The sequence below is a fragment of the Somniosus microcephalus genome, chromosome 21 (genome assembly GCF_052327205.1).
Source record: "Somniosus microcephalus isolate GS21.2 chromosome 21, FLI_Smic_1.0, whole genome shotgun sequence".
Classification (NCBI taxonomy): Eukaryota; Metazoa; Chordata; class Chondrichthyes; order Squaliformes; family Somniosidae; genus Somniosus; species Somniosus microcephalus.
This window is the reverse complement of record NC_141007.1, coordinates 69,624,114-69,649,528: the sequence shown is the minus strand read 5'-3', so window position 1 is coordinate 69,649,528 and position 25,415 is coordinate 69,624,114. Positions and strand designations below refer to the sequence as shown.

At 44.9% G+C, this 25,415-nt stretch overlaps 1 protein-coding gene across 2 annotated transcripts in view; it reads right to left on the bottom strand.

Annotated features, from left to right (window-relative positions):
* rgs9b (regulator of G protein signaling 9b) overlaps positions 1-16,809 on the bottom strand; it is an 87,657-nt gene extending 70,848 nt beyond the window's left edge. For both annotated transcript variants that reach the window (XM_085963875.1, XM_085963876.1), the window contains exon 1: positions 16,676-16,809. In XM_085963875.1, the coding sequence (XP_085820001.1) occupies positions 16,676-16,738 (63 nt within the window). In that variant the 5' untranslated portion in view covers positions 16,739-16,809. The remainder of the gene's footprint in view (positions 1-16,675) is intronic.
* Positions 16,810-25,415: the final 8,606 nt, after the last annotated feature.

Sequence of the window (25,415 nt, the reverse complement as noted above, 5' to 3'; positions counted from 1 at the left end):
GGGAAAGGGAGGCTGGAGATGGGGCGGTTGTTTGCAAGGACGGAGGGGTCAAGGGTTTTTTGAGGAGAGGGGTGATGACGGCAGATTTGAGGGACAGGGGGACAGTAGCTGTGGGGAGAGAACCGTTAACAATGTCAGCTAACATGGGAGCCAGAAAAGGAAGTTGGGTGGTCAGCAGTTTGGTGGGAATAGGGTCGAGGGAGCAGGAAGTGGGTCTCATGGACAAGATGAGCGCGGAGAGGTCATGAGGGGAGATCGGAGAGAAACTGGAGAAAGAGGAGAGTTCAGGGCTAGGGCAGGGGGGAACCTTAGGGGAAGTTTGGCCTGGTGGGCTAGGGGAAGGAAGGGAAGTGGCAGAGGCAGCTGAATGGATGGTCTCAATCTTAGAGCCAGGGGCACTTGCGAACTGCGTGCACCCCTGGGATACGTGGGCCTTTACGCATGCGTACGTGTAGAGGCCCAGGAGCGCGAGTGCTCGAACCTCGGGGACCATCAGGTCGGTTCGTACTTTTCTTGCGGTTCGGAGGCATTCGCCCGCGGGAAACCTTCGACCGCAAATTCAGGCCCGTTGTAAAATCCAGGAAACTGGAATCCACTTGTTGCTATGGTATATATGCTTCACCAGCATGACAATCAGTCAAGACAAGCAGTTACTTTATGTTATAAAAACAGAAAATGTTGGAAACACTCAGCCGGTCAGGCAGCATCTGCAGAGAGAGAACGTTTCAGCTCCGATGGCCTTTCATCAGAACTGGAAGAAGTTAGCGATTTATCAGTTTATAAACTTGTACAGAGGTAGGGGGGTGGGGCGAACACAAGGGAAGGTCTGTGATAGGGTGGAGGGCAAGAGAGATTAAATGACAAGAGGGTTGATGATGCAAGGCAAAAGGCGTTGATAATGGGACAAGTAAAAGAAACAAAAGATGGGTCCCGAGGAGGTGTAAATGGCAACAGCTTCTGCTGTCCGAGAATGGGAGCAGTGGGTTATGATCTACTTTATTTTCGCAGTTTTAGTTTTGGAGAATAAGTCTTGGAGGTGACCCAATTTTTAATTTTTTTTTTAATACTTGCATAAATTTGAAAGTTTACCCCAGGAATACTGTGAATTAAGAAACTCCTTGAATTGCTGTAATTCTATAAAACCAATTGTTTGAAATTTTCATAAAACAGCTCCAACAGAAAGAACTTGCATTTCTATAACACCTTTCACAACGCCAGGATGACCGAAAGTGCTTTACAACCAATGAAGTACTTTTTTTTTTGAAGTGTAGTCACTGTTATAATGTAGGAAACACAGCAGCCAATATGTGCTCAGCAAGCTCCCACAAACAGCAATGTGATAATGACCAGATCATCTGTTTTAGTGATGTTGGTTGAGGGATAAATATTGGCCAGGACACCAGGGGAATAACTCCCCTGATCTTCTTTGAAATAGTCCCATGGGATCTTTTACGTCCACCTGAGAGAGCAGACGGGGCCACGGTTTAACGTCTCATCCGAAAGGTGGATGGTTAAAAAAAAAAAGAGGTGGAGGTTTATAAAACTGAGAGAATCTTGCAGCCCTGAAAAAACAGAATGTGTCTTTACAAATAAATCCGCTCTTTTCTGCACTGAGTGTTTGCAAATTGTATCTGGCTTGCCAACAGTAAATGATGCTAATCACATGCCAAGGGTTTATGGTATTTGATGGAGGTGTTTGGGCAAAGGATATGAATGCTACTGATAACTCCCTGCAGCCCCTTTGTATTCATGTAATTAAAATTCACCTCACCGCATCAGTGTCTCCTTAGCTCTACATCATCTCCACATCTGTGAAAGGGAGTTTGACTGTTTTATTATGTGCAGCTCTATCTATAAATCGTCAGTGGCTGATTTGTTGTAGTAATACTGTAACTGCGCGCACATTAATGTCGGAAATCCATACATCGATCAAGCTTTGTATCGCTTCAGTGAACTCATGGTGTAGTACTCTATATAACAATTCCTCCACGTGCTCCCATTGTCTAGCAACAAGCCGAGAAGCAACGTCAATTCACCTCAACCGTGTGTCAGCCGTGGCTCAGTGGGCAGCGCTCTCGCCCGAGTCAGAAATTGTGGGTTCAAGTCCCACTCCAGAAACTATGAGCACATAAATCTAGGCTGACCCTCCAAGTGCAGTGCTGAGGGAGTGCTGCACTGTCGGAGGTGCCGTCTTTCAGATGTGATGTTAAAGCGAGGCCCCGTCTGCTCTCTGAGGTGGATGTAAATGATCCCACGGCACTATTTTGAAGAAGAGCAGGGGGAGTTCTCCCCGGTGTCCTGGCCAATATTTATCCCTCAATCAGCATCACTGAAACAGATTATCTGGTCAGTATCAAAATGCTGTTTGTGGAATCTTGCTGTGCGTAAATTGGCTGCTGCGTTTCCTACATTACAACAGTGACTACACTTCAAAAAAGTACTTCAATGGCTGTAAAGCACGTTGGGACGTCCAGTGGTTGTGAAAGGCGCTATAGAAATGCAAATCTTTTTTTCCTTTTTCACATCTCATCTAGGTTGGGGGATGGTTGTTTTCATTGAAAGTATCTCATGAAGGGTTTAGACAGAGTAAGAGAGAAACTGTTTCCAAAGGCTGAAGGGTCAATAACCAGAGGGCACAGACTTAACGTGATTGGCAAAAGAACCAGAGGCGACATGAGGACATTTTTTTAACGCAGCGAGTGGTTAGGATTTGGAACGCGCTGCCTGATAGGGCAGTGGAAGGAGATTCAATAGTAGCCTTCAAAAGAGAACTGGATAAATACTTGAAGGAGAAAAAACTGCAGGGATATGGGGAAAGAGCGGGGGTGGCGGGTGCTGGGGGGGGGCGGGTAACTGGATTGCTCTTTGAAAGAGCCGCCACAGGCTCGATGGGCCGAATGGCCTCCTTCTGTACTGTACTATTCTATGATTCTTCAGTACTAATTCACCTCGCAGGCAAAACTATTTTGGGGGTTGGAGGGGCTTCAATGTAGTGAGTTGATCACATGATCAAGAATAGATTTTACAGGTAAAAATAGGATTTATTATTAAACGGTGCGTTGTTAGAGCTCTCCCGGTGGGTCTGTTGGTAAATGGTCTGGCATTGTGGAACTGACCAGGACAGTCTCCAGTCTGTGTGGAGTTAGCGCATCTCACTCTTGCGATGGGCTCAGTACCCCTGGGCTTGTGGGGTAGGGAGGGGGGGGGGAAATCAGCGCCTGACTGCTGTCCAGGGACCACTGCTGGGTAGGATGTGTGTACGTTGCGTTAGGGCAGGATCGGGCTTGTCTGTGACGTCGCACTGATCAAATAGCCGATCGACCTTCACAGTCTGGGCACAGCCAAGAAGCCATAGTCGACCGATGGATCTGGCATGAGTCAGCAGACAAAACTGAAATACAAGTATTGCCCCAATGTTAAACGCATATTTGTGCAGTCAGTCACCTCTGTAGAAGCCACTTTGATAGCATAATGTTGAAAAAGCCAGTCCCAGGCAAGTCCATAGGTGTTTTTCATGTTGTGAGACCCCAATCGGGTGAGGGTGGAGTGGAGCAGGGTGGGGGGAGTGGTCATGTAGAGACAGCCCCTCCTCTAACAAGGGATGGGCAAAATCAGAGCATAGTGCACCTTTGCTTCCCACTCTCACACTGCCTGCTAACCGAGATGAAATACAGCACCAGGTGCAAATAGTCAGGGGCGATGCACTCTTAACCTGGAAAATGGTGCATTGCACAGAGTGGGCAGCCTAAAGACAGGAGGAATGAGTAAAGGAATAGATTAAAATGGTGCAAAAAATAAATAACCACACAATGACATTAGCGTGATAAAAAGAAAAACTGCGATAGGTTTACATTTTTGGCGTGATGGATTGCACTTAAAATATTCACGGATTTTTAAGCTTTTAGATACTGACTGATGGTGGGGAGATCTTCAGCGAACAGTGCTGGTAGAGGGAGCGGGAACTGCCCTTAACTGATGACCCGTTCTTTTAGGAGCTGGTGGACCTGCTCCACTTCACATCTACCGTCTGAAGCTCAAATCTGTTTTAATTGCAGGTTTTTTGTGTTTTTATCTCTCCCGGTTTTTTTTGCTCATGGAATTGAAGGCAAATTATTGACCTGGTTAGGAAATTGGCTGAGCGGCAGGAGACAGAGAGTAGGGATAATGGGCAGGTACTCTAATTGGCAGGATGTGACTAGCGGTGTCCCCCAGGGATCTGTGTTGGGGCCTCAACTGTTCACCATATTTATTAACGACTTAGATGATGGGATTGAAAGCCACATATCCTAGTTTGCCGATGACACAAAGATCGGCGGCATTGTAAGCAGTGTAGATGGAAGCATAAAATTTCAAAGAAATATTAGTAGATTAAGTGAATGGGCAAAACTGTGACAAATCAAATGGGAGGTCATCCACTTTGGACCTAAAAAAGATAGAACAGGGTACTTTCTAAATGGTGAAAAGCTAGGAACAGTGGAGGTCCAAAGAGACATAGGGGCCCATGTACATAGATCATTAAAATATTATGGACAGGTACAGAAAATAATCAAAAAGGCGAATGGAATGCTGGCCTTTATATCTAGAGGACTAGAATCCAAGGGGTAGAAGTTATGCTACAGCTGTACAAAACCCCGGTTAGACCACACCTGGAGCACTGTGTTCAGTTCTGGGCACCACACCTTGGGAAGGATATATTCGCCTTGGAGGGAGTGCAGCCTAGGTTTACCAGAATGTTACCTGGACGAGGCAAGATTACGCAAAGTAGGATTGTATTCCCTGGAATTTAGAAGGTTAAGGGGTGACTTGATCGAAGTTTTCAAGATATTAAGGGGAACAGATAGGGTAGATAGAGAGAAACTATTTCCGCTGGTTGGGGATTCTAGGACTAGGGGGCATAGTCTAAAAGTTAGAGCCAGACCTTTCAGGAGTGAAATTAGGAAACACTTCTACACACAAAGGGTGGTAGAAGTTTGGAACTCTCTTCCGCAAACGGCAATTGATGCTAGATCAATTGTTAATTTTAAATCTGAGATTGACAGATTTTTGTTAACCAAAAATATTAAGGGATATGGGGCAAAGGCGGGTATGTGGAGTTAGGTTGCAGATCAGCCATGATCTCATTGAATGGCGGAACAGGCTCGAGGGGCTGAATGGCCTCCTCCTGTTTCTTTGTTCCATGTTCCTTAGCCCTCCTACTGTTTTAGCAAGTCACACATCCTTTGTTTCTTTAATGTCTTTTATTTATTTAATGCGTCTGTCTACTTCTTGACTGAGATGATCTGTTAAGTTATTCTACTTTCTCTCTCCGTTTGCTTTTTTATATCTTTATTCCCTCCGCTCCCCCTTTTTCTGACACTATTACTAAACTTGTCCCTCTCTTAGTTTTCGGATCTGATGACGGGTGTAAACCCAAACCATCGACTGTCTGTTCTCCCCACAGATGCTGACTGATTGCTGTGTGCCTCCAATTTATTTTTTCGGTTCTTATCTGTTAGATACTGACTGCCTGGTGTTGCATTTCCAGCAATTTCTGTTGAAATTAGCAGCCCCCTTAGCACACTGAACGCTTTCCGCACTTTATTTCCCCCTCGAAGCAGTTTCCTTTCACGCCACGTTAGAAATAACACGGACTGTCACTGCAGCTTTGAGTGTTTGCTCTGATCTTTTCTCAAGAGTGTCTGATATCTTGCCAAGAAACATACCGTGTGTGCAAAGAAGCAACTGTTCTAGAATTAATCAACAGCTTCGGCTGACTATCGTGTCTGTAAGTCTACTGCTATAAAAGTATTAATAAAAACAGAAAATACTCAGCAGGTCAGACAACATCTGTGGAGAGGGAAACAGAGTTAACATTTCAGGTCGAGGACCTTTCATCGGAACTGGAAAAAGTTAGAGATGTAACAGGTTTTAAGCAAGTGCAGGGGCAGGGAAAGGGGGGAGGGGAAGGAAAGAACAAAAGGGAAGGTCTGTGATAGGGTGGAAGGCGGGAGAGATTAAATGACAAAAGGGATGATGGTGCGAGGTGAAAGGAGATGGTAACGGGACAGGTAAAGAAACAAAGATGGGTCTGGAGGAGGTGTAAATGGGAATGGCAGAATCAACAACAGCTGCTGTTCGGAAAAATGGGAGCAGTGTTTCTGATCCGAAATTTTTGAACTCAATGTTGAGTCCAGAATGGCTGTAAAGTGCCTAATCGAAAGAGGAGGTGCTGTTCCTCGAGCTTCCACTGATCTTCATTAAAGTGTGTAGGAGGCCGAGGGCAGGGAGGTCAGAGTGGAGTGGGGCAGGGAATTAAAGTAACAGGCGACCGGAAGCTCAAGGTCACGCTTAAAGACTGAACGGCAGTGTTCTACAAAGTGACCACCCTATCTGCGTTTGATCTCCCCAATGTAGAGGAGACCGCATCGTAAGCAGCGAATACAGTATACTAAATTGAAAGAGTACCAGTAAGTCACTGTTTCATCTATAAAAGTACTGTACTGCCATTAACAGCCATAAATATGGATATACAGCAGTACAGTATGAGCCCCTTGTCATGTGAACTAGTTATATACTACACTGTTTTATCATAACTTTATTTCCCGGTCAGATGATGGACCAGCCAGAGCGATTTGTCAATTTCAGATCAATTTTCCAATTAACATCCTGCAGCTTCTTGGTGCTCAGGTTAGGACTATCAGCAGCCAAGAGGCGATTTCAGCAAGAGAGAACATAGAAACTGTTCCATCAACTTGTGTAGAAGAACAGTAATGGGACTCACTGAAGGATCCAGGGCTTGTGATTACATAGAAGTTACAGCACAGAAACAGGCCATTCGAACCGACTGGTCTGTGCCGGTGTTTATGCTCCATACGAGCCTAAATGACTGAAGCGCAAATGGTAAGGAGGCATGGGTGGTCTAATTGGCACCAGTTTAATGAGAAGGAAAACACCAAGTGACTGCCTTGAAAAGAACTGAGACAGCTTTTCTCATCTCAGTCCTAAATGGCTGGCCCCTTATTCTGTGACTGTGATCCTATGTTCTGGACTTCCCATCCAGGGGAAACATTTTCTCAGCATTAACCCTGTCAAGCCCCTTAAGAATTTTATGTTTCAATTAGATCACCTCTCATTCTTCTAAACTCTAAGGAATCTAGGCCTAATCTCCTCATAGGGCAATCCCCTCATCCCAGGAACCAGTCTAGTGAACCTTCGCTGCACTCCCTCTAAGGCAAGTATTTCTTTCCTTAGGTTCGGAGACCAGAACTGTACACAGTACTCCAGGTATGGCCTCACCAATGCCCTATATAATTGTAGTAAAACTTCTTTACTCATACTCTAATCCCTTGTAACAAAAGCTAACATACCATTTGCTTTCCTAATTGCTTGCTGTACCTGCATGTTAACTTTCTGTGATTCATGTACAAGGACACCCAGGTCCCTCTGAGTGCAAACATTTCCCAGTCAAATATTCTGCTTTTTTGTTTTTCCTACTAAAGTGGATAACTTCATACTTCCCCACATTGTATTCCATTTGCCATGTCCTTGCCCACTCAGTCAACCTGTCTATTTTGCTCTTCAGCCTCTTTGCGTCCTCCTCACAGATTACTTTCCCACCTAACTTTGTATCATCAGCAAACTTGGACACGTTACACTCAGTCCCTTCATCTAATTCATTAATATAGATTGTGAATAGCTGAGGCCCAAGCACTGATCCTTGCAGTACCCCGCTAGTTACAGCCTGCCAACCTGAAAAAGTCCCGTTTATTCCTACTCTCTGTTTTCTATCCATTAACCAATCCTCAATCCATGCCAATATATTACCCCCAAACCCATGAGTCATAATGTTGTGTAATAGCCTCGTGTGGCACCTTATCGAATGCTTTTTGAAAATCCAAATACACTACATCCACTGGTTCCCCCTTATCCATCCTACTTGTTACATCTTCAAAAAACTAACAGCTTTGTCAAACAAATGAATTTCACTTTCATAAAACCATGTTGACTCTGCCTAACCATATTATGATTTTCAAGTGCCCTGTTACCACGTCCCTAATAATAGATTCTAGCATTTTGCCTACTACTGATGTCAGGCTAACTGGCCTATAGTTCCCTGTTTTTTCTCTTTCTCCTTTCTTAAATAGCGGGGTGGTGTTTGCTACCTCCCAATCCTTGGGAACTGTTCTAGAATCTAGGGAATTCTGGAAGATTAATACCAGTGCATCCATTATCTCTGCAGCTACCTCTTAAAATCCTAGGATGCAAGTAGTCAGGTACAGGGGATTTGTCGCCATTAATTTCTCCAGTACTATGTCTTTACTTATACTGATTTCTTTAAGTTCCTCGTTCTCTCTAGACCCTTGGTTCCCCATTATTTCCGGAATGTTTTTTGTGTCTTCTACTGTGAAGACAGATACAAAGTATGTGTTTAATGTCTCTGCTATTTCCTTATTGCCCATTATAATTTCTCCTGTCTCTGCCTCTAATGGGCCCATGTTTATTTTCACTGATCTCTTCCTATTTACATACCTATAGAAACATCTACAATCTGTTTTTTATGTATCTTGCTAATTTACTCACATATTCTTTTTTCTCTTTACTTATTAATTTTTTGGTCCTCCTTTGCTGAATTCTAAAATCCTCCCAATCCTCAGGCTCACTACTCTTTTTGGCAGCATTATAAGTCTCTTCCTTTAATATACTACTATCTTTAACTTCTCTTGTTAGCCACGGTTGGACCACTTTTCCTGTGGGGTTCTTGTGCCTTAAAGGAATATATATTTGTTGTAAATTATGTATTCATTCTTTAAATGCTAGCCATTGCTTGTCTACCATCATACCTTTTAATGTAGTTTCCCAATCTACCTTAGCCAACTCACCCCTCATACCTACGTAGTTCGCTTTGTTTAGATTTAAGACCCTAGTTTCGGATTTAACTAAATCACTTTCAAATTCAATATAAAATTCTATTATATTATGGTTACTCTTCCCTAAAGGCCCCTTTACTACAAGGTTATTAATGAACCCTTTCTCATTGCACAATACTAGATCTAAAATAGCCTGTTCCCTAGTTGGTTCCTCAACATACTGATCTAGAAAACTATCTTGCATACATTCCATGAATTCATCCTCCACACTATTACTGCAAATTCAGTTTGCCCAGTCTATATGCAGATTAAAGTCCCCCATGATTACTGTATTACCCTTGTTACAGGCACCTCTAATTTCCTGATTTATACTCTGCCCTACATTACAACTACTGTTTGGGGGCCTATAAAAAAAACTCACACCAATGTTTTCTGCCCCTTGCTGTTTCTTAGCTCCACCCAAACTGATTCTACTTTTTGATTTTTGGAGCCAAGATCCTTTCTCTCTACTGTCTTTATCCCATTGTTTATTATCAGGGCTACCCCTCCTTTCACATTTTGCCTATCTCCTCTAAAGGTTAAGTATCCTGGAATATTTAGTTCCCAGCCTTGGTCACTTTGCAACCATGTCTCCGTAATGGCTATTAGATCAAACCTATTAATTTCTATCTGCGCTATTAATTAATCTATTTTGTTGCGAATGCTTCGTGCATTCAGATATAGTGCCTTTAGCTTTGACTTATTTCTATTTTTCCCTGATGTCACCTTAGTCACTGATGTCCTATTACCTGTGTTACTCTCTCTGTCCCTTCCTGACCCACTCTGCTGATTTTTACCCAAATCTCTACTCTGCTCTAGAGCCTAGACATTTCTCTCGCTGCTTTTAAATTTACTCTTTCCTGAATCCTCCCACCCCACTTCATTAGTTTAAAGCCCTGTCTACTGCCCATGTTATTCGATTCACCAGGACACTGGTCCCAGCCCGGTTTAAGTGGAGCCCGTCCCAACGGAACAGCTCCCTCTTTCCCCAGTACTGGTGCCAGTGCCCCATGAACTGAAACCCCTTCCTCCCACACCACTCTTTGAGCTATGCATTTAAACCTCTGATCTGTTTGTCCCCATGCCAAATTGCTCGTGGCTCAGGCAACAATCCAGAGATTATTACTTTTGAGGTTCTGCTTATAAATTTGGATCCTAGCTCTTCAAACTCCCTCAGCAGAACCTTATTCCTAGTTCTACCTATGTCGTTGGTTCCTACATGGACCACGACAACTGGATCCTCCGCCTCCCACTCCAAGTTCTTCTCCAGCCACAAGGGGATATCCTTAACCCCGGCACCGGGCAGGCAACCATGCCTTCGGTACTCCCTGTCGCGGCTGCAGAGCACAGTATCTATGACTATACTGTTGCCTACTACTACCACATTCCTTTTTCCTCCCCCCACTTGAATGGCAGCCATTACCACGGTGCCGTGGTCAGTTTGCCCATCCTCCCGGCAGTCCTTGTTCTCATCCATACAGGCAGCAAGTACCTCGTACCTGTTGGACAAGGACAAGGCATAGTAAGCTCATGTCTGATTCCTATTATACGGTTGTGGGGGGGGGGGGGCGGTTTCTGAACTTCAGATCAGTAACTTTTCTCAGCTACTGCACCAACTGGCTCATAGTTATGCAGCCTGAATTTCAAATCCAATGCTCACTTTGGGAGTGAAATTTATTTGTGCAACATTTGTAATGCACTGGTCAGGGCGTCCTGCTCCCTGGTTTAAATGGTCATCTCACTGCGGTTTGTGGGATCTTGCTGTGAACAAAATGGGCGTTGTGTTTGCCTAAATAACAACAGTCACTGCACTTCAAAGTGACTCAATGCCTGTGAAGTGCTCTGAAACATTTAGGAGATGTGATAAGGCACTGCATAAACGCAAGTCTTTCTTTCCTTAACAAAGTCAGTGAACAGTTTAACAGAAAAAAAAAGACTTGCATTTCTATAGCGTCTTTCACGACCACCGGACGTCCCAAAGCGCTTTACAGCCAATGAAATACTTTTTGAAGTGTAGTCGCTGTTGTAATGTAGCAGCCAATTTGCACACAGCAAGTTCCCACAAACAGCAATGTAATAATGACCAGATAATCTGTTTTTGTTATGTTGGTTGAGGGATAATTATTGGCTAGGACACCAAAGATAACTCCCCTGCTCTTCTTCGAAATAGTGCCATGGGATCTTTTACTTCCACCTGAGAGTGCAGACGGGGCCTCTGTTTAACGTCTCATCTGAAAGACGGCACCTCCGACAGTGCAGCGCTCCCTCAGCACTGCACTGGGAGTGTCAGGCTAGATTTTTGTGCTCAAGTATCTGGACTGGGACTTGAACCCACAACCATTCTGACTCAGAGGCGAGCTAGAGTGCTACCAGCTGAGCCACGGCTGACACGATTTATTCTAAACAGGTTAGTGACTGTTAGAGGAAAGTTACATGAAAGCATTAACCAATGCAATATAAATATCATAGCAGGATTTCAGCCACCAAGGCCTTTACTGACTGGCTAACATTTTTGATCATACGCTTAGGTGGGTTTTTGCATGGCATTTGGCTGGCCGTACACAATATAATATAATATGCATTCTTTACATTGTACGATAGTATCGCTGAATGTAATTTCCAAACGCTTAGTCAGTTACAATAAATTCTGCAGCCTGCTATTTTAACCCATCGGGGTTAACTCCTCTGTGAAAACCGCAAAGAAATTTGATATGAGCACATAAAGCATTTGTACAATACCATTGCTTAGTACCATTCCCAGACTATTGCATTTATCCTGAGCCACATATACCTGGGAACGTCTCTCAGTCAATTACAAAGCAGCAATGAATTGAGGGGCTTAAATGGCATTACAATCCATGATAGCAAAATTTAATACTGATACCTACTCAGTTTTATTTACAGCATTTTGAGGCTAGTGAATTTTTTTTGATGCTTCTAACTAAGAGTGAAGTAGAGGTGCAGGATGTCAGGAGAGTGCTGTGGAACCTCACTGGCTATTTCTAACAGCAAGAATCAGGGGGTCATTTTACTCCAAATCATCCGGGCAGGAAACTGATAGGATCGGGAGGAAAGCCGGTTTTACCCCGCCCGATTATACTCTACATTTAAGTCAGAGGAGAGTAAAATCGGACGAGAGTATAAAACGGGTGACCCGATCCAGCTGGGCGGGTTAGATTAGAATTGTCCCCCTCTGTATAATTCACTATTAGCATTATGTGACAATAGTTTAATACACTGAACACGTTTTTAAATTGCACACAGGGAGGGTCACAGTTGACATTTTTGTAAAGAGTGCCTTTCACTCTATGGAAAAACATCAAAGTCTATTCCTTTTGAAACTAATAAGTATGGAAAAATATTAGTTGCAATTTATATTTCTTTCACCAAAACAAGCAGTATCCTACCCTGGCAATGCAATTTTTAAATACAGACATACTGGATTCTAGCCTTAATCTGGACCTGATGCAGACAGATTCGGACTTCTCCCTTATAAAATTGCAAAAATGAATCTCATGCTGAATTTTAACCAGCTTGTGTTTTCATAAGGAACTGCACAATTCCATGGTATTTAAGTACACCAAATAGAAATGCCAGTAATGACGTTACAACCAATAATACCGGTGGGTGAAAGTCATGCACCCAAAATTCATCTGTCAGTTTTACTTCATGATAATCGACATCAGAGACAGTAAAAATTATAATTGTTTTAAATTTCCAATTTTAAAAATCTAGAATAGCAGCAGTCGGAGGCAATTCCAAACCGGTCATTTAAAATCTGGGTTCTAATATTATTCATAAACCACTCAAAGTCGCGTCATGTTTTGGTTAAATGTTCTATTAGATTCCAGCCTAGTAACCACTCCATTATCCTAGCAAACTAATGGGACTAAAGGCTAACAAGTTCCCTGGACCCGATGGCCTGCATCCTAGGGTCTTAAGAGGTGGCTGCAGAGACAGTGGATGCATTGGTTGCGATGTTCCAAAATTCCCTAGATTCTGGAAAGGTCACAGCAGATTTGAAAACCGCAAATGTAACGCCCCTATTTAAGAAAGGAGGGAGACAGAAAGCAGGAAACTACAGGCCGGTTAGCCTAACATCTGTCATTGGGAAAATGCTGGAATCCATTATTAAGGGAGTAGTAGCAGGACATTTAGAAAATCATAATACAATCACGCAGAGTCAACATGGTTTTACGAAAGAGAAATCGTGTTTGACAAATTTATTAGAATTCTTTGAGGATGTAATGAGCAGGGTGGATCAAGGGGAACCAGTAGATGTAGTGTATTTGGATTTCCAAAAGACATTTGATAAGGTGCCACATAAAAGGTTACTGCACAAGGTAAGAGCTCACGGTGTTGGGGGTACTATATTGGCATGGATAGAGGATTGGCTAACTAACAGAAACAGAGAGTCGGGATAAATGGGTCATTTTCAGGTTGGCAAACTGTAACTAGTGGGGTGCCACAGGGATCAGTGCTGGGGCCTCAACTGTTTACAATCTATATTAATGACTTGGATGACGGGACCAAGTGTACTGTAGCCAAATTTGCTGATGATACAAAGATAGGTGGGAAAGCAAGTTGCGAGGAGGACACAAAGAGTGTGCAAAGGGATATAGATAGGTTAAGTGAATGGGCAAAAGTTTGACAGATGGAGTATAATGTGAGAAAATGCAAGGTTATCCACTTTGGTAGAAAGAATAGAAAAGCAAAATATTATTTAAATAGAGAGAGACTACAGAACGCTGCGGTACAGAAGGATCTGGGGGTCCTCGTACATGAAACACAAAAAGTTAGCCTGCAGGTACAGCAAGTAATTAAGAAAGCAAATGGAATTTTGGCCTTTATTGCAAGGGGGATGTAGTATAAAAGTAGGGAAGTCTTGCTACAACTATACAGACCACAACTGAAGTACTGCATACAGTTTTGGTCACCTTATTTAAGGAGGGATATACTTGCATTGGAGGGTGTTCAGCGAAGGTTCACTGGATTGATTCCTGAGATGATGGGGTTGTCTTATGAGGAAAGATTGAGCAGGTTGGTCCTATACTCATTGGAGTTTAGAAGAATGAGAGGTGATCTTATTGAAACATATAAGATTCTGAGGGGGCTTGACAAGTTGCTGCTGAGAATTTGTTTCCCCTCACGGGGAGAATCTAGAACTAGGGGGCATAGTTTCAGGATAAGGGGTCGCCTATTTAAGATGGAGATGAGGAGGAATTTCTTCACTCAGGGGGTCGTGAATCTTTGGAATTCTCTGCCCCAGAGAGCTGTGGCGGTGGAGTCAGTGAGTATATTCAAGCAGATAGAGAGATATTTGAACTACAAGGGAGTCGAGGGTTATGGGGAACAGGCAGGAAAGTGGAGTTGAGGCCAAGATCAGATCAGCCATGATCTTATTGAATGGCGGAGCAGGCTCGAGGGGCCGATTGGCCGATTCCTGCTCCTATTTCTTATGTTCTTATCCATCATTCTAAATATAAACAATCTAAACCCTTTGATTAGACAGCAACCTTGTGAATCCTTCCAAGTGTGCTTTATTCCACATTATTATGATTACGCCCATAAACCGGCTGACCCGTACCAGCTTAGATAACAGCCTTACAATCACAAGGGAAAGGAATTTAAGGAATATTGGGACAGAGCAAGCACATGGGATTAGGACTACTGCCCACAAACAACCAACATGCACAAACCATTAGGCATGCAGAGTGGGCCCACAAGAAAAGATTACAAAGGCATATCAAAAGGGTGATCAGAGCAGCAAAAGAGAACAGAAATGAGTATATGGCTGTGGTGAGCGCCACAGTTCAATAGCCTGCTGTCATTCACTGTGAAGGATCACATTTGAAGAATGGCACTGGGACAAGGTAGGAGAAGAGGAGATGGCACCCTTAAAAAGTACAACAACAGGAAAGGAAAGGAGTAAGAAAGAAAGACTTGGATTTATATAGCGCCTTTCACGACCTCAGGACGTCCCAAAGCGCTTTACAGCTAATGAAGTACTTTTGAAGTGTAGTCACTGGTGTAATGTGGGAAACACAGCAGCCAATCTGCGCACAGCAAGGTCCCATAAACAGCAATGTGATAATGACCAGATAATTTGTTTTTAGTGATGTTGATTGAGGGATAAATATTGACCAGTGCACCAGGGAGAACTCCCCTGCTCTTCTTCAAAATAGTCCCATGGGATTGTTTACCTCCACTTCAGAGAGCAGATGGGACCTCGGTTTAACGTCTCATCTGAAGACGACACCTCCAACAGTGCAGCACTCCTTCAGCACTGCACTGCACTGGAGTGTCAGCCTAGATTTTTGTGCTCAAGTCTCTGGAGTGGGACTTGAACCCACAACCTTCTGACTCAGAGGCGAAGAGAGTGCTACCCACTGAGCCACGGCTGACATAGAATTGCAAGTGAGGAAAAATATTTGAGTTTGTTCAAATATCGAAATGCAGTAAATGAGTCTCAACTCCAGCCTCCAATAGGCCACCTCTTCCATCAGTGTGACATTGCTATTACACGTCCATTTTCAATTGCTTTACTATCCCAGTGGCCTATTGAGGAAGATCGCATTAAATTTGTGAACTGCGATGTGGTGTCTGCTCAAGGCTGGAATGAAGCTGCCCACGCACAGATCACAACTGTCGCAGAGGTAATACTGAGGAAGGTGTGGAGTAGGGGGGCGAGGGAGACAGCACACAAGAACACTCCTTTACTGACAGCCAGTCTGTGTGTTTAATGCCTGGGCGGTTTATTTTCATTCACTGGGGTATGTTATCAACTAATTGGCAGCCGGGATATTGTTGTTAAAAGATGAAAAGAGCAACACAAGAGCCAATGCTGGAAATGGGAACAAGTCGCTCAGCATCGGAAAGAGGTTAAGGACTGGGATGGGATGCTACATTAGAAGTGAGCTCTGTTAAAAGTGTCCCCTCCTAAATCTTTATTCCTTAATTTGTTGTTTGTAAATATTAATAATATAGACATTTCTGCTAAGTATCACTTTTGTTGCTGCTACTGTTCCAAGTCTGAAACTAGAATGATGCATGAGGTATGCTTCAGGTATTAAGAGGTCCTGTCACTCTCAATATAGTTAATTCTATGAAATCGGATAAAGGACCGACGGGCACCAGTCTCCCTTTGCCCTAAGGTGCCCCACACACGCTCCCCAGGCTTTTACTATCGCTTGGCCGGATCCTCGGATTATTTTCCTTAAATTCGTTTTTTTTTATTAGACTGAAGCAGAGCTGTGTTTCCAGAAAGCGCTGCAAGACGCGCACGGAAGGATTTTGTAAAAAAAAGAAAAGAAAATGCATTCTCTGAAAGCTGCAATAATTTCCCCCCACCCCCTCCCACAAAATTCACAGAACAAAAAAAAAGTCCCAGGTTCTTACATTCAGCGCAGACAGTTATGCATGAATAACAGTGTGCTGGGAACAGCGTTCCAGTGCAGGACAGTAATCTGTTGCTTATTTTGACATAAAACTAATTTGCTAAACAAATTAACCTGGCATTAATTAAACCTGAATAATACGTGTGTGTGTGTGAGAGAGAGAGAGAGACACACACATACATTTGCATCACGTATCACAAAATTGCATTCTTTGTTAACAGAAATACAATTTGTACTTCCAGAGAAAGACAGCTCCAATTCTGCCTCAGCAGATTCATGCTTTGGTTGCGTCTGGGCGCTTCCCGCAATTGTCTCCCACTGATATTAAATGACTGAGCACCGACTGGGACAGAGTTGCTATTATCAGAAGTAGTCATATTTTCTCTCGTTTACCTTACGCAGGAAAGCCATCCGTGGCCGGTACTGCTGGCCCTGACTAATGCTCTTGATGGTCATGTTGCCGCCGCTCTGGAGTGTCTCGGATTTGAGAATGAATTGTATCCAAGTGATGCCGGGCTTGTGCGCAGACTCGCCGCTCCCGGCTGCCAAGGCAACGGCGGCTCGCGCTCCGGGGAGGGCGACAGCCCGGCTGTCAATCAGCGGCCCGGCGCACATGCGCACACTTACTCGCACCGCACTGGCCACGCCACAACAGCTTGCATTTAGATGGCGGCCTTTTAAAGTGATTGGCAGAAGAACCAAAGGAGACATGAGGGAAAAACTTTTTTTTTAACGCAGCCAGTGGTTAGGATCTGGGATGCACTGCCTGAGAAGGTGGTGGGGGCAGACTGAATCGTGGCTTTCAAAAGAGAATTGGATAAGTACCCGAAGTAAAAAGGTTTTCAGGGCTCCTGAGAAAGGGGAGGGGTGGGGTGAGTGGGACTACTTGAGGTGCTCTTGCAGAGAGCCGGCACGCGGGATCGATGGGCCCAATGGCCTCATTCCGTGCTGTAACCATTCTTTTATTCACATAGTTAAAAAAAAGCCCCAAAGCACTTCACAGGAGCGTTGTCAAACAAAATTTGGCACCCAACCACATAAGGAGATATCAGGACAGGTGGCCAAAAGCTTGTTCAAAGAGGTGGGTTTTAAGGAGCGTCAGTGCTCTGCCTGGGGGAATGTGTAAACTGATGAAGTGAATGGTTGTAAGACAAGCAGTCCTGCATTGAATCCATTCCTTATCTGAGGAAGGGTGTTCTTGCCATGGAGGGAGTGCAGCGAAGATTCACCAGACTAATACCTGGGATGGCAGGAATGACGTATGAGGAGAGATTGGGTCGATTGGGCTTATATTCGCTCGAGTTTAGAAGAATGAGAGGGGATCTCATTGAAACTTATAAAATTCTAACAAGACTAGAAAGACTAGATGCAGGAAGGATGTTCCCGATGGCAGGGGAGTCCAAAACCAGGGGTCACAGTCTAAGGATAAGGGGTAAGCCATTTAGGACAGAGATGAGGAGGAATTTCTTCACCCAGAGAGTGGTGAACCTGTGGAATCCTCTACCACAAAAAGCAGTTGAGGCCAATTCATTAAATATTTTCAAGAAGGAGTTAGATATATTTCTTAAGGCTAAAGGGATCAAGGGATATGGGGAGAAAGCAGGAACAGGGTACTGAATTTGGATGATCAGCCATGATCTCGTTAAACGGCGGAGCAGGCTCGAGGAGCCGAATGGCCGACTCTTGCTCCTATCTTCTATGTTTCTATGTATGTTTATTCCAATGGTCTCCTGGTCAGCCTCCCACCTTGCACCCTCTGTAGACTTGAGCTCATCCAAAACTCTGCTGCCCGTATCCTAACCCGCACCAAGTTCTGTTCACCCATCACCCCTGTGCTCGCTGACCTGCATTGGCTCCTGATCTGGCAACGCCGCATTTTTTAAATTCTCATTCTTTTCAAATCCCTCCACGGACTCCCCCCTCCCTTTCTCTGTAGCCTCCCCCAGCCCTACAACCCTCCGAGATCTCTGCGCTCTTCCAATTCTGACCTCTTGCAAATCCCCAATTTTCAGCGCTCTACTATTGGTGGCCGTGCCTTCAGCTGCCTAAGCCCTAAGCTCTGGAACTCCCTCCCTAAATCTCTCCGCCGCTCTATCTTTCCTCCTGTAAGATGCTGCTTAAAACCTGCTAATTGTTTGTCTGCCAGTTGCTCCAGAGGGCAGTGGTGTGAGAGGGATGGGGAGAAGGTTGGAAAAGTTGCCCCTCGAGGAGCACACGAAACGAGATGGTTGGTGAGAGCGAAGGATGTCGTATTTGGGGTTGCTGCTCTTAAGGATGCAGTTATGGTGATTTAGATGATGGAAATAAGGACTTTGCAGCCATAGAAACATGAATATCCAACCTGCCACGTACATTTGTATAATGATAGAAAATATGCATGAAAAATCTGTGCATCCAGTCTTGGGTATGGGTATATTGAGTTATTACAGAAAATATACATACCTGGCCTTCTAAACAACTACATTGGGCTCGATTTTCCAAGCCCCGAGGAGGCGGGTTTGGAGGCGGGAGTGGTGGGAAAATTGCAGAATCGGGGGGCAGGAACCCAACCCGCCTCCGTGCCAATGTCCCAGGAGGCGGGTACCCGACCTGTGCTGGGAGCCGCCTCCCCGAGGCGGGAAGGGGATTAGTGCCAATTAACTGCCTGTTAACAGGTAGTTAACAGGCAGTTTTTTGCCTAATCCCTATTTTTAGCCCTGAAGTGTGGGCTGTCCGACGGCTCCGAACCACGCCAAGTTAGCGAGGCGGACCGTCGGTCTGCAGGGGTTGGAGGGGTTGAGATGTATGGTGTGCAGGTGTGTGATGGGTGCATGTGTGCAGAGGTAAGTGTGTGAGGTAAGTGTAAAGTGTTTTAATAAGTTTTACTTACCTTTACTTTCTCCTGCAGGCTTCCTCCCATCCGTTCTCGGGAGTCCCCCAGCTCACCAGCACAGAAAGCAGAATGGCCGCTGAACTGTGAAAAGCTGCAGCCTCTGCTTTCTGGTCTGGAGAGCTCTCTAACTGAGTCTGAGTAGAAGGACTCAAGTCAGAAGACAGATTGTCAGTGTTTGACAGCTTCACAGAGCTGGCAAACGCTGATTTTTCATCTGTCAAAAGCTCTTGACAGATGAAATGTCAATCGCTGACGTCACCAGTAACCAGGTGTCCCTTAATTGGCCTGCTGAGCCCGCTGGACGGGCTTAACAAGGTCAATCAAGGGAAAATAGCGTGGGTTGGCCACAAGTCGATGGAGGCGGGACTACAACCCAAAACCTGGGAGTTCCACCTCCAAAAGCTCCCCATTGACAAAATCGAGCCCATTGTGTTTATCGAAATTTCTATCACATGCTTTTTTGGGGGGTTTATATAAATTCTCCAAGGGTAACCCACAACAAACACATTCAATTAACTGTACCAAAGCAAAATACTGCAGATACTGGAAGTCTGAAATAAAAACAGAAAATGCTGGAACTACTCAGCAAGTCAGGCAGCATCTGTGGAGAGAGAAATAGAGTTAACGTTTCAGGTCGATGGCCTTTTGTCAGAACTGGAACGTTAACTCTGCTTCTCTCTCCACAGATGCTGCCTGACCTGCGGAGTAGTTCCAGCATTTTCTGTTTTTATTTCCACTAACTGTAGTTTACATATTACATAGAATTTACAGAGTTCTATTAATTCTACAGGCCATTTGGCCCAACAGGTCTGTGCTGGTGTTTATGCTCCACACGAGCCTCCTCCCACCCTACTTTATCTCACACTATCAACATATCCTTCTGTTCCTTTTATGTTACTCTATTGTATTCTATTCATATTCTTCAACATCACTATTGTTAAAACCCTATTCACATCATTTATATTAAAGGTTTTTTTTATTGACGGTCTTTCTTGAGGATAAAACAATTCCGCTGGAAAATAATAATTTATAAGGAGCAGTAATCACTGCTGTTGAAATATAAAACAGAAACGAGCAATGAATTATAAATAAAACCAGAAAAAAGCAGGCATCATCAAAAATATCTATTTGTAAACCCAGCTTTGAGAAAAATGCCAATTGTATAAGGACAAAACACACAAGACACTGGGGCCAACCTGGTAGTAATTGTTCAAATGCCAGCACATAAATTGTTCACTATTTATGCATTAATTCTAGTGCTTATTGCCAACCACAAGGTTCCCAGTCACAGGACTTGCTGTGTTTTACAGGGAAGAAACAATTGTAAACATAGACATAAAAGAAATCTGTCAACTGATAGAGAAGATAAAGTGAGGAAGATAGAAGCTGTGTCCTTGTGTTCTATAAATAATCCCTTACTAGGTTGTAGTGATTTTAACACTGAGATTTTATACAATTCATGAAGGATAATAGGCAGGACATGTTCATCCTCCATGGGAATGTAACCAGGAAATAACAATTTTCAGCAGATGAGACCCAAGCAGAAATGGCTCCAGAGAAGTTAGTGACGTACACCAGGCACAACGAATGAATTTCATAATGGCAAAATGTCAAATTCAGTGTAATTGTCCCTATGGGATTCTAACTGGAAGCTGACAAAGATAGAAAAAGAAGAAAGGAGCACCTCACTCCCCGAACTCCCTTACACACCAAACTCGCAGGTTTACACTCTGTTCCAAGATGCACTCCATGGCAAACTGCACTCTAGCCAGAATTATGACAGTTATGAGTGGAAATAGCAGAAGAGAGATCTTGGAGGTGGATCAAATGTCAACAAAAAGCTACAGTCACAGAGGATGTCACATGTGAGTTTGCCCAATGCAGTCTCAGCCTTGTGGGTGTTCGGCCTGACTGCCTGCCTCTCTTCCGCAGCTATTTTTGCGCCCGGGTGGCCCTGAAGGTGGAGCACACAGTGTCCACCGGCACACTCAAGTCCTTTTATGAAAGGGAAATCATGTTTAACAAATTTGCTGGAGTTCTTTGAGGATATAATGAGCAGGGTGGACAAAGGTGAGCCAGTGGTTGTGGTGTATTTGGATTTCCAGAAGGCATTCGATAAGGTGCCACATAAAAGGTTATTGCATAAGATAAGAGCTCATGGAGTTGGGGGTAATATATTAGCATGGATAGAGAATTGGCTAACTAACAGAAAGCAGAGAGTCGGGATAAATGGGTAATTTTCCGGTTGGCAAACGGTAACTAGTGGGGTGCCACAGAGATCGGTGCTGGGGCCTCAACTATTTACAATCTACATTAATGACTTGGGTGAAGGGAACCGAGTGTAATGTAGCCAAGTTTGCGGATGATACAAAGATGGATGGGAAAGCAAATTGTGCAGAGGACTCAAAGAATCTGCAAAGGGATATAGACAGGCTAAGTGAGTGGGCAAACATTTGGCAGATGGAGTATAATGTGGGAAAGTGCGAGGTTATCCACTTTGGCAGGAAAAATAAAAAAGCAAATTATTATTTAAATGGAGAGAGATGACAAAATGCTACAGTTCAGAGGGACCTGGGGGTCCTTGTGCATGAAACACAAAAAGTTAGCATGCAGGTACAGCAAGTAATCAAAAAGGCAAATGGAATGTTGGCCTTTATTGCAAGGGGGTTGGAGTATAAAAGCAGGGAAGTCCTGCTACAACTATACAGGGTATTGGTGAGACCACACCTTGAGTACTGCGTACAGTTTTGGTCTCCTTATTTAAGGAAGGATATACTTGCATTGGAGGCAATTCAGTGATGATTCACTAGGTTAATTCCAAAGATGAGGGGGTTGACTTATGAAGAAAGGTTGAGCAGGCTGGGCCTATACTCATTGGAATTTAGAAGAATGAGAGGTGATCTTATTGAAACATACAAGATACTGAGGGGGTTCAACAAGGTAGATGCAGAGAGGATGTTTCCCCTCGTGGGGAAATCTAGAACTCGGGGGCATAGTTTCAGAATAAAGGGTCGCCCTTTTAGAACTGAGATGAGGAGGAATTTCTTCTCTGAGGGTCATAAATCTGTGGAATTCTCTGCCCCAGAGAGCCATGGAGGCTGGGTCATTAAATACATTTAAGGTGGAGATAGACAGATTTTTACAAGATAAGGGAGTGAAGGGTTATGGGGAGCGGGCGGAATAGTGGCTTTGAGCCCAAGATCAGCCGTGATCTTATTGAATGGTGGAGCAGGCTCGAGGGGCCAAGTGGCCTATTCCTGCTCCTATTTCTTATGTTCTTAGGTTTATGTTCTTCAATGACCGGTGGGCACCGGAGGGACTGGAGTGCATCATCACCACCAGATATAAAATTTTAATGTGATTTGTTAAGTTTCCTTTAAAGTTTTTTGTTAAGTTACAATTTTTTTTATTGGTTGTGCCCCTTTAAAAATGGGGCACATGGTTAACTTTTAAATTGGCAATTGCCGGCTGAAGAAGAGTTAGCCCTGTGGGTGGTGGGGTGGAAGCCATGGGGCTCAGTCTAAGCAAGCAGCCAGAGAGAGGGATGGAGTTCGGTCTGCTCCTGGGCCTGGCCAATGTGGCCATTAACAGGTCCAGGCGAACGTGCTGTGTCCGCCGATACAGCTTGAGGCCTTCTGCGACCGGTGGGCACCAGAGGGGCTGGGGTGTATAGTCGACATGGCCAGCAACGTTTTGATTTAATTTGATAAGTTTTTCTTTTTGTTTTAATTAGAAATTTGGGTCTAATGTTTCTGCCCCTTTAAAAGGTGGCCCATTATGTTAAATTGATAGCCAATTGATGATGCCAGTCAACTTAATTACCAATTAAGAGGTGAGGGCTGGAGTCAAGGCGTGGGCCTGCTCCTGGGCCTGGCCAAGAAAGCCATCAATTGGTCCTGGCAGCGGGCGAGCGAGGGGGTCGTCCGACCGGATTGCCTCCCCCTCTTCCGTGGCCATGTTCGCGCCCGGGTGGCCCTAGAGATGGAGCACGCGGTGTCCGCCGGCACGCTCGAGCTCTTTCGTGACCGGTGGGCGCCGCGGGGACTGGAGTGCATTGTTAATCGGGACAACCAAATTTTAATTTGATTGGTGGAGGGTTATTTAAAAGGGTAATTGGGTTGTTGTCACCTTATTTGTGAAATTGTTTCTTTTTTGGGTCCAATGAAAAGAGAGGAGTCAAGGCGTGGGCCTGCTCCTGGGCCTGGCCAAGAAAGCCATCAATTGGTCCTGGCAGCGGGCGAGCGAGGGGGTCGTCCGACCGGATTGCCTCCCCCTCTTCCGTGGCCATGTTCGCGCCCGGGTGGCCCTAGAGATGGAGCACGCGGTGTCCGCCGGCACGCTCGAGCTCTTTCGTGACCGGTGGGCGCCGCGGGGACTGGAGTGCATTGTTAATCGGGACAACCAAATTTTAATTTGATTGGTGGAGGGTTATTTAAAAGGGTAATTGGGTTGTTGTCACCTTATTTGTGAAATTGTTTCTTTTTTTGGGTCCAATGAAAAGAGAGGAGTCAAGGCGTGGGCCTGCTCCTGGGCCTGGCCAAGAAAGCCATCAATTGGTCCTGGCAGCGGGCGAGCGAGGGGGTCGTCCGACCGGATTGCCTCCCCCTCTTCCGTGGCCATGTTCGCGCCCGGGTGGCCCTAGAGATGGAGCACGCGGTGTCCGCCGGCACGCTCGAGCTCTTTCGTGACCGGTGGGCGCCGCGGGGACTGGAGTGCATTGTTAATCGGGACAACCAAATTTTAATTTGATTGGTGGAGGGTTATTTAAAAGGGTAATTGGGTTGTTGTCACCTTATTTGTGAAATTGTTTCTTTTTTATTTGGGTCGAATGAAAAGAGAGGAGTCAAGGCGTGGGCCTGCTCCTGGGCCTGGCCAAGAAAGCCATCAATTGGTCCTGGCAGCGGGCGAGCGAGGGGGTCGTCCGACCGGATTGCCTCCCCCTCTTCCGTGGCCATGTTCGCGCCCGGGTGGCCCTAGAGATGGAGCACGCGGTGTCCGCCGGCACGCTCGAGCTCTTTCGTGACCGGTGGGCGCCGCGGGGACTGGAGTGCATTGTTAATCGGGACAACCACATTTTAATTTGATTGGTGGAGGGTTATTTAAAAGGGTAATTGGGTTTTTGTCACCTTATTTGTGAAATTGTTTCTTTTTTTTGGGTCCAATGAAAAGAGAGGAGTCAAGGACAACAATGTGGGAACTAATACAAAAGCATAATACTGCAGATGCTGGAAATCTGAAATAAAAACAGAAAATGCTGGAAGTACTCAGCAGGTCAGGCAGCATCTGTGGAGAGAGAAACAGAGTTAATGTTTCAGGCCAATGACCCTTTATCAGAACTATCGTTTAAAAAAAAAATTAAATAAACAACCAAATTATGAATCAAAAAGGAAACTCTAAGTTAAATGAGAACAAAAGCAAAATACTGCGGATGCTGGAAATCTGAAATAAAAACAGAAACTCGGTGATGGCAGTTGCAATCCACCAGTGCAATAAGAAGAGTGAGGTATCTCAGCAGGACCCGCAGTGGGCAGTGGGCAGGTCGAGGTCCTCATCATCGGACTGCTCCTGGGCCTGGCCAAAGTGGCCATTAACAGGTCCAGGCAGCGGGCGGTCGAGGGGGTCGTTCGGCCCGATTGCCTGCCTCTCTTCCGCGGCTATGTTCGCGCCCAGGTGGCCCTGGAGATGGAACACGCGGTGTCCGCCGACACGCTCGAGGCCTTCCGAGACCGGCGGGCGCCGCGGGGACTGGAGTGCATCATCACCCCGGCCGGGATGATTTTAATTTAATTTGATACGTTTTAAAAAATTAATCTAGGGTTTTTAAGCTTTTTTACAGCCCACTTGTTCGGCCGGGAGAGCGAGAGGCTCCGCTCGGCGATGCAGAGAGCCCTGCAGATGGAGAAGAATGTCAACCAGAGTCTGCCGGATCTGCACAAACCCTCCACTGGGAGCACCGACCCTCATCTGTGTGAATGCCTGGAGACCCATTATCCGGATGAACAAGTGAAGACGACCAAGAAGCTTGGAGATCACATCACCAACTTGTAGAGACTGGGACCCCTGCCTTGTAGGCATGAGGGCTTGTGACTTTGTACAAAGAGCTGAGACTTGAGCTCTGTAAATGTCATTCACCGTAAAATGTTCAAATTTTAAATAAAAACAAAAAAAAAAGACCCGCAGTGGGCAGGTCGGGGTCCTCATCATAGGACTGCTCCTGGGCCTGGCCAAGGTGGTCATTAATAGGTCCAAGCAGCGGGCAGT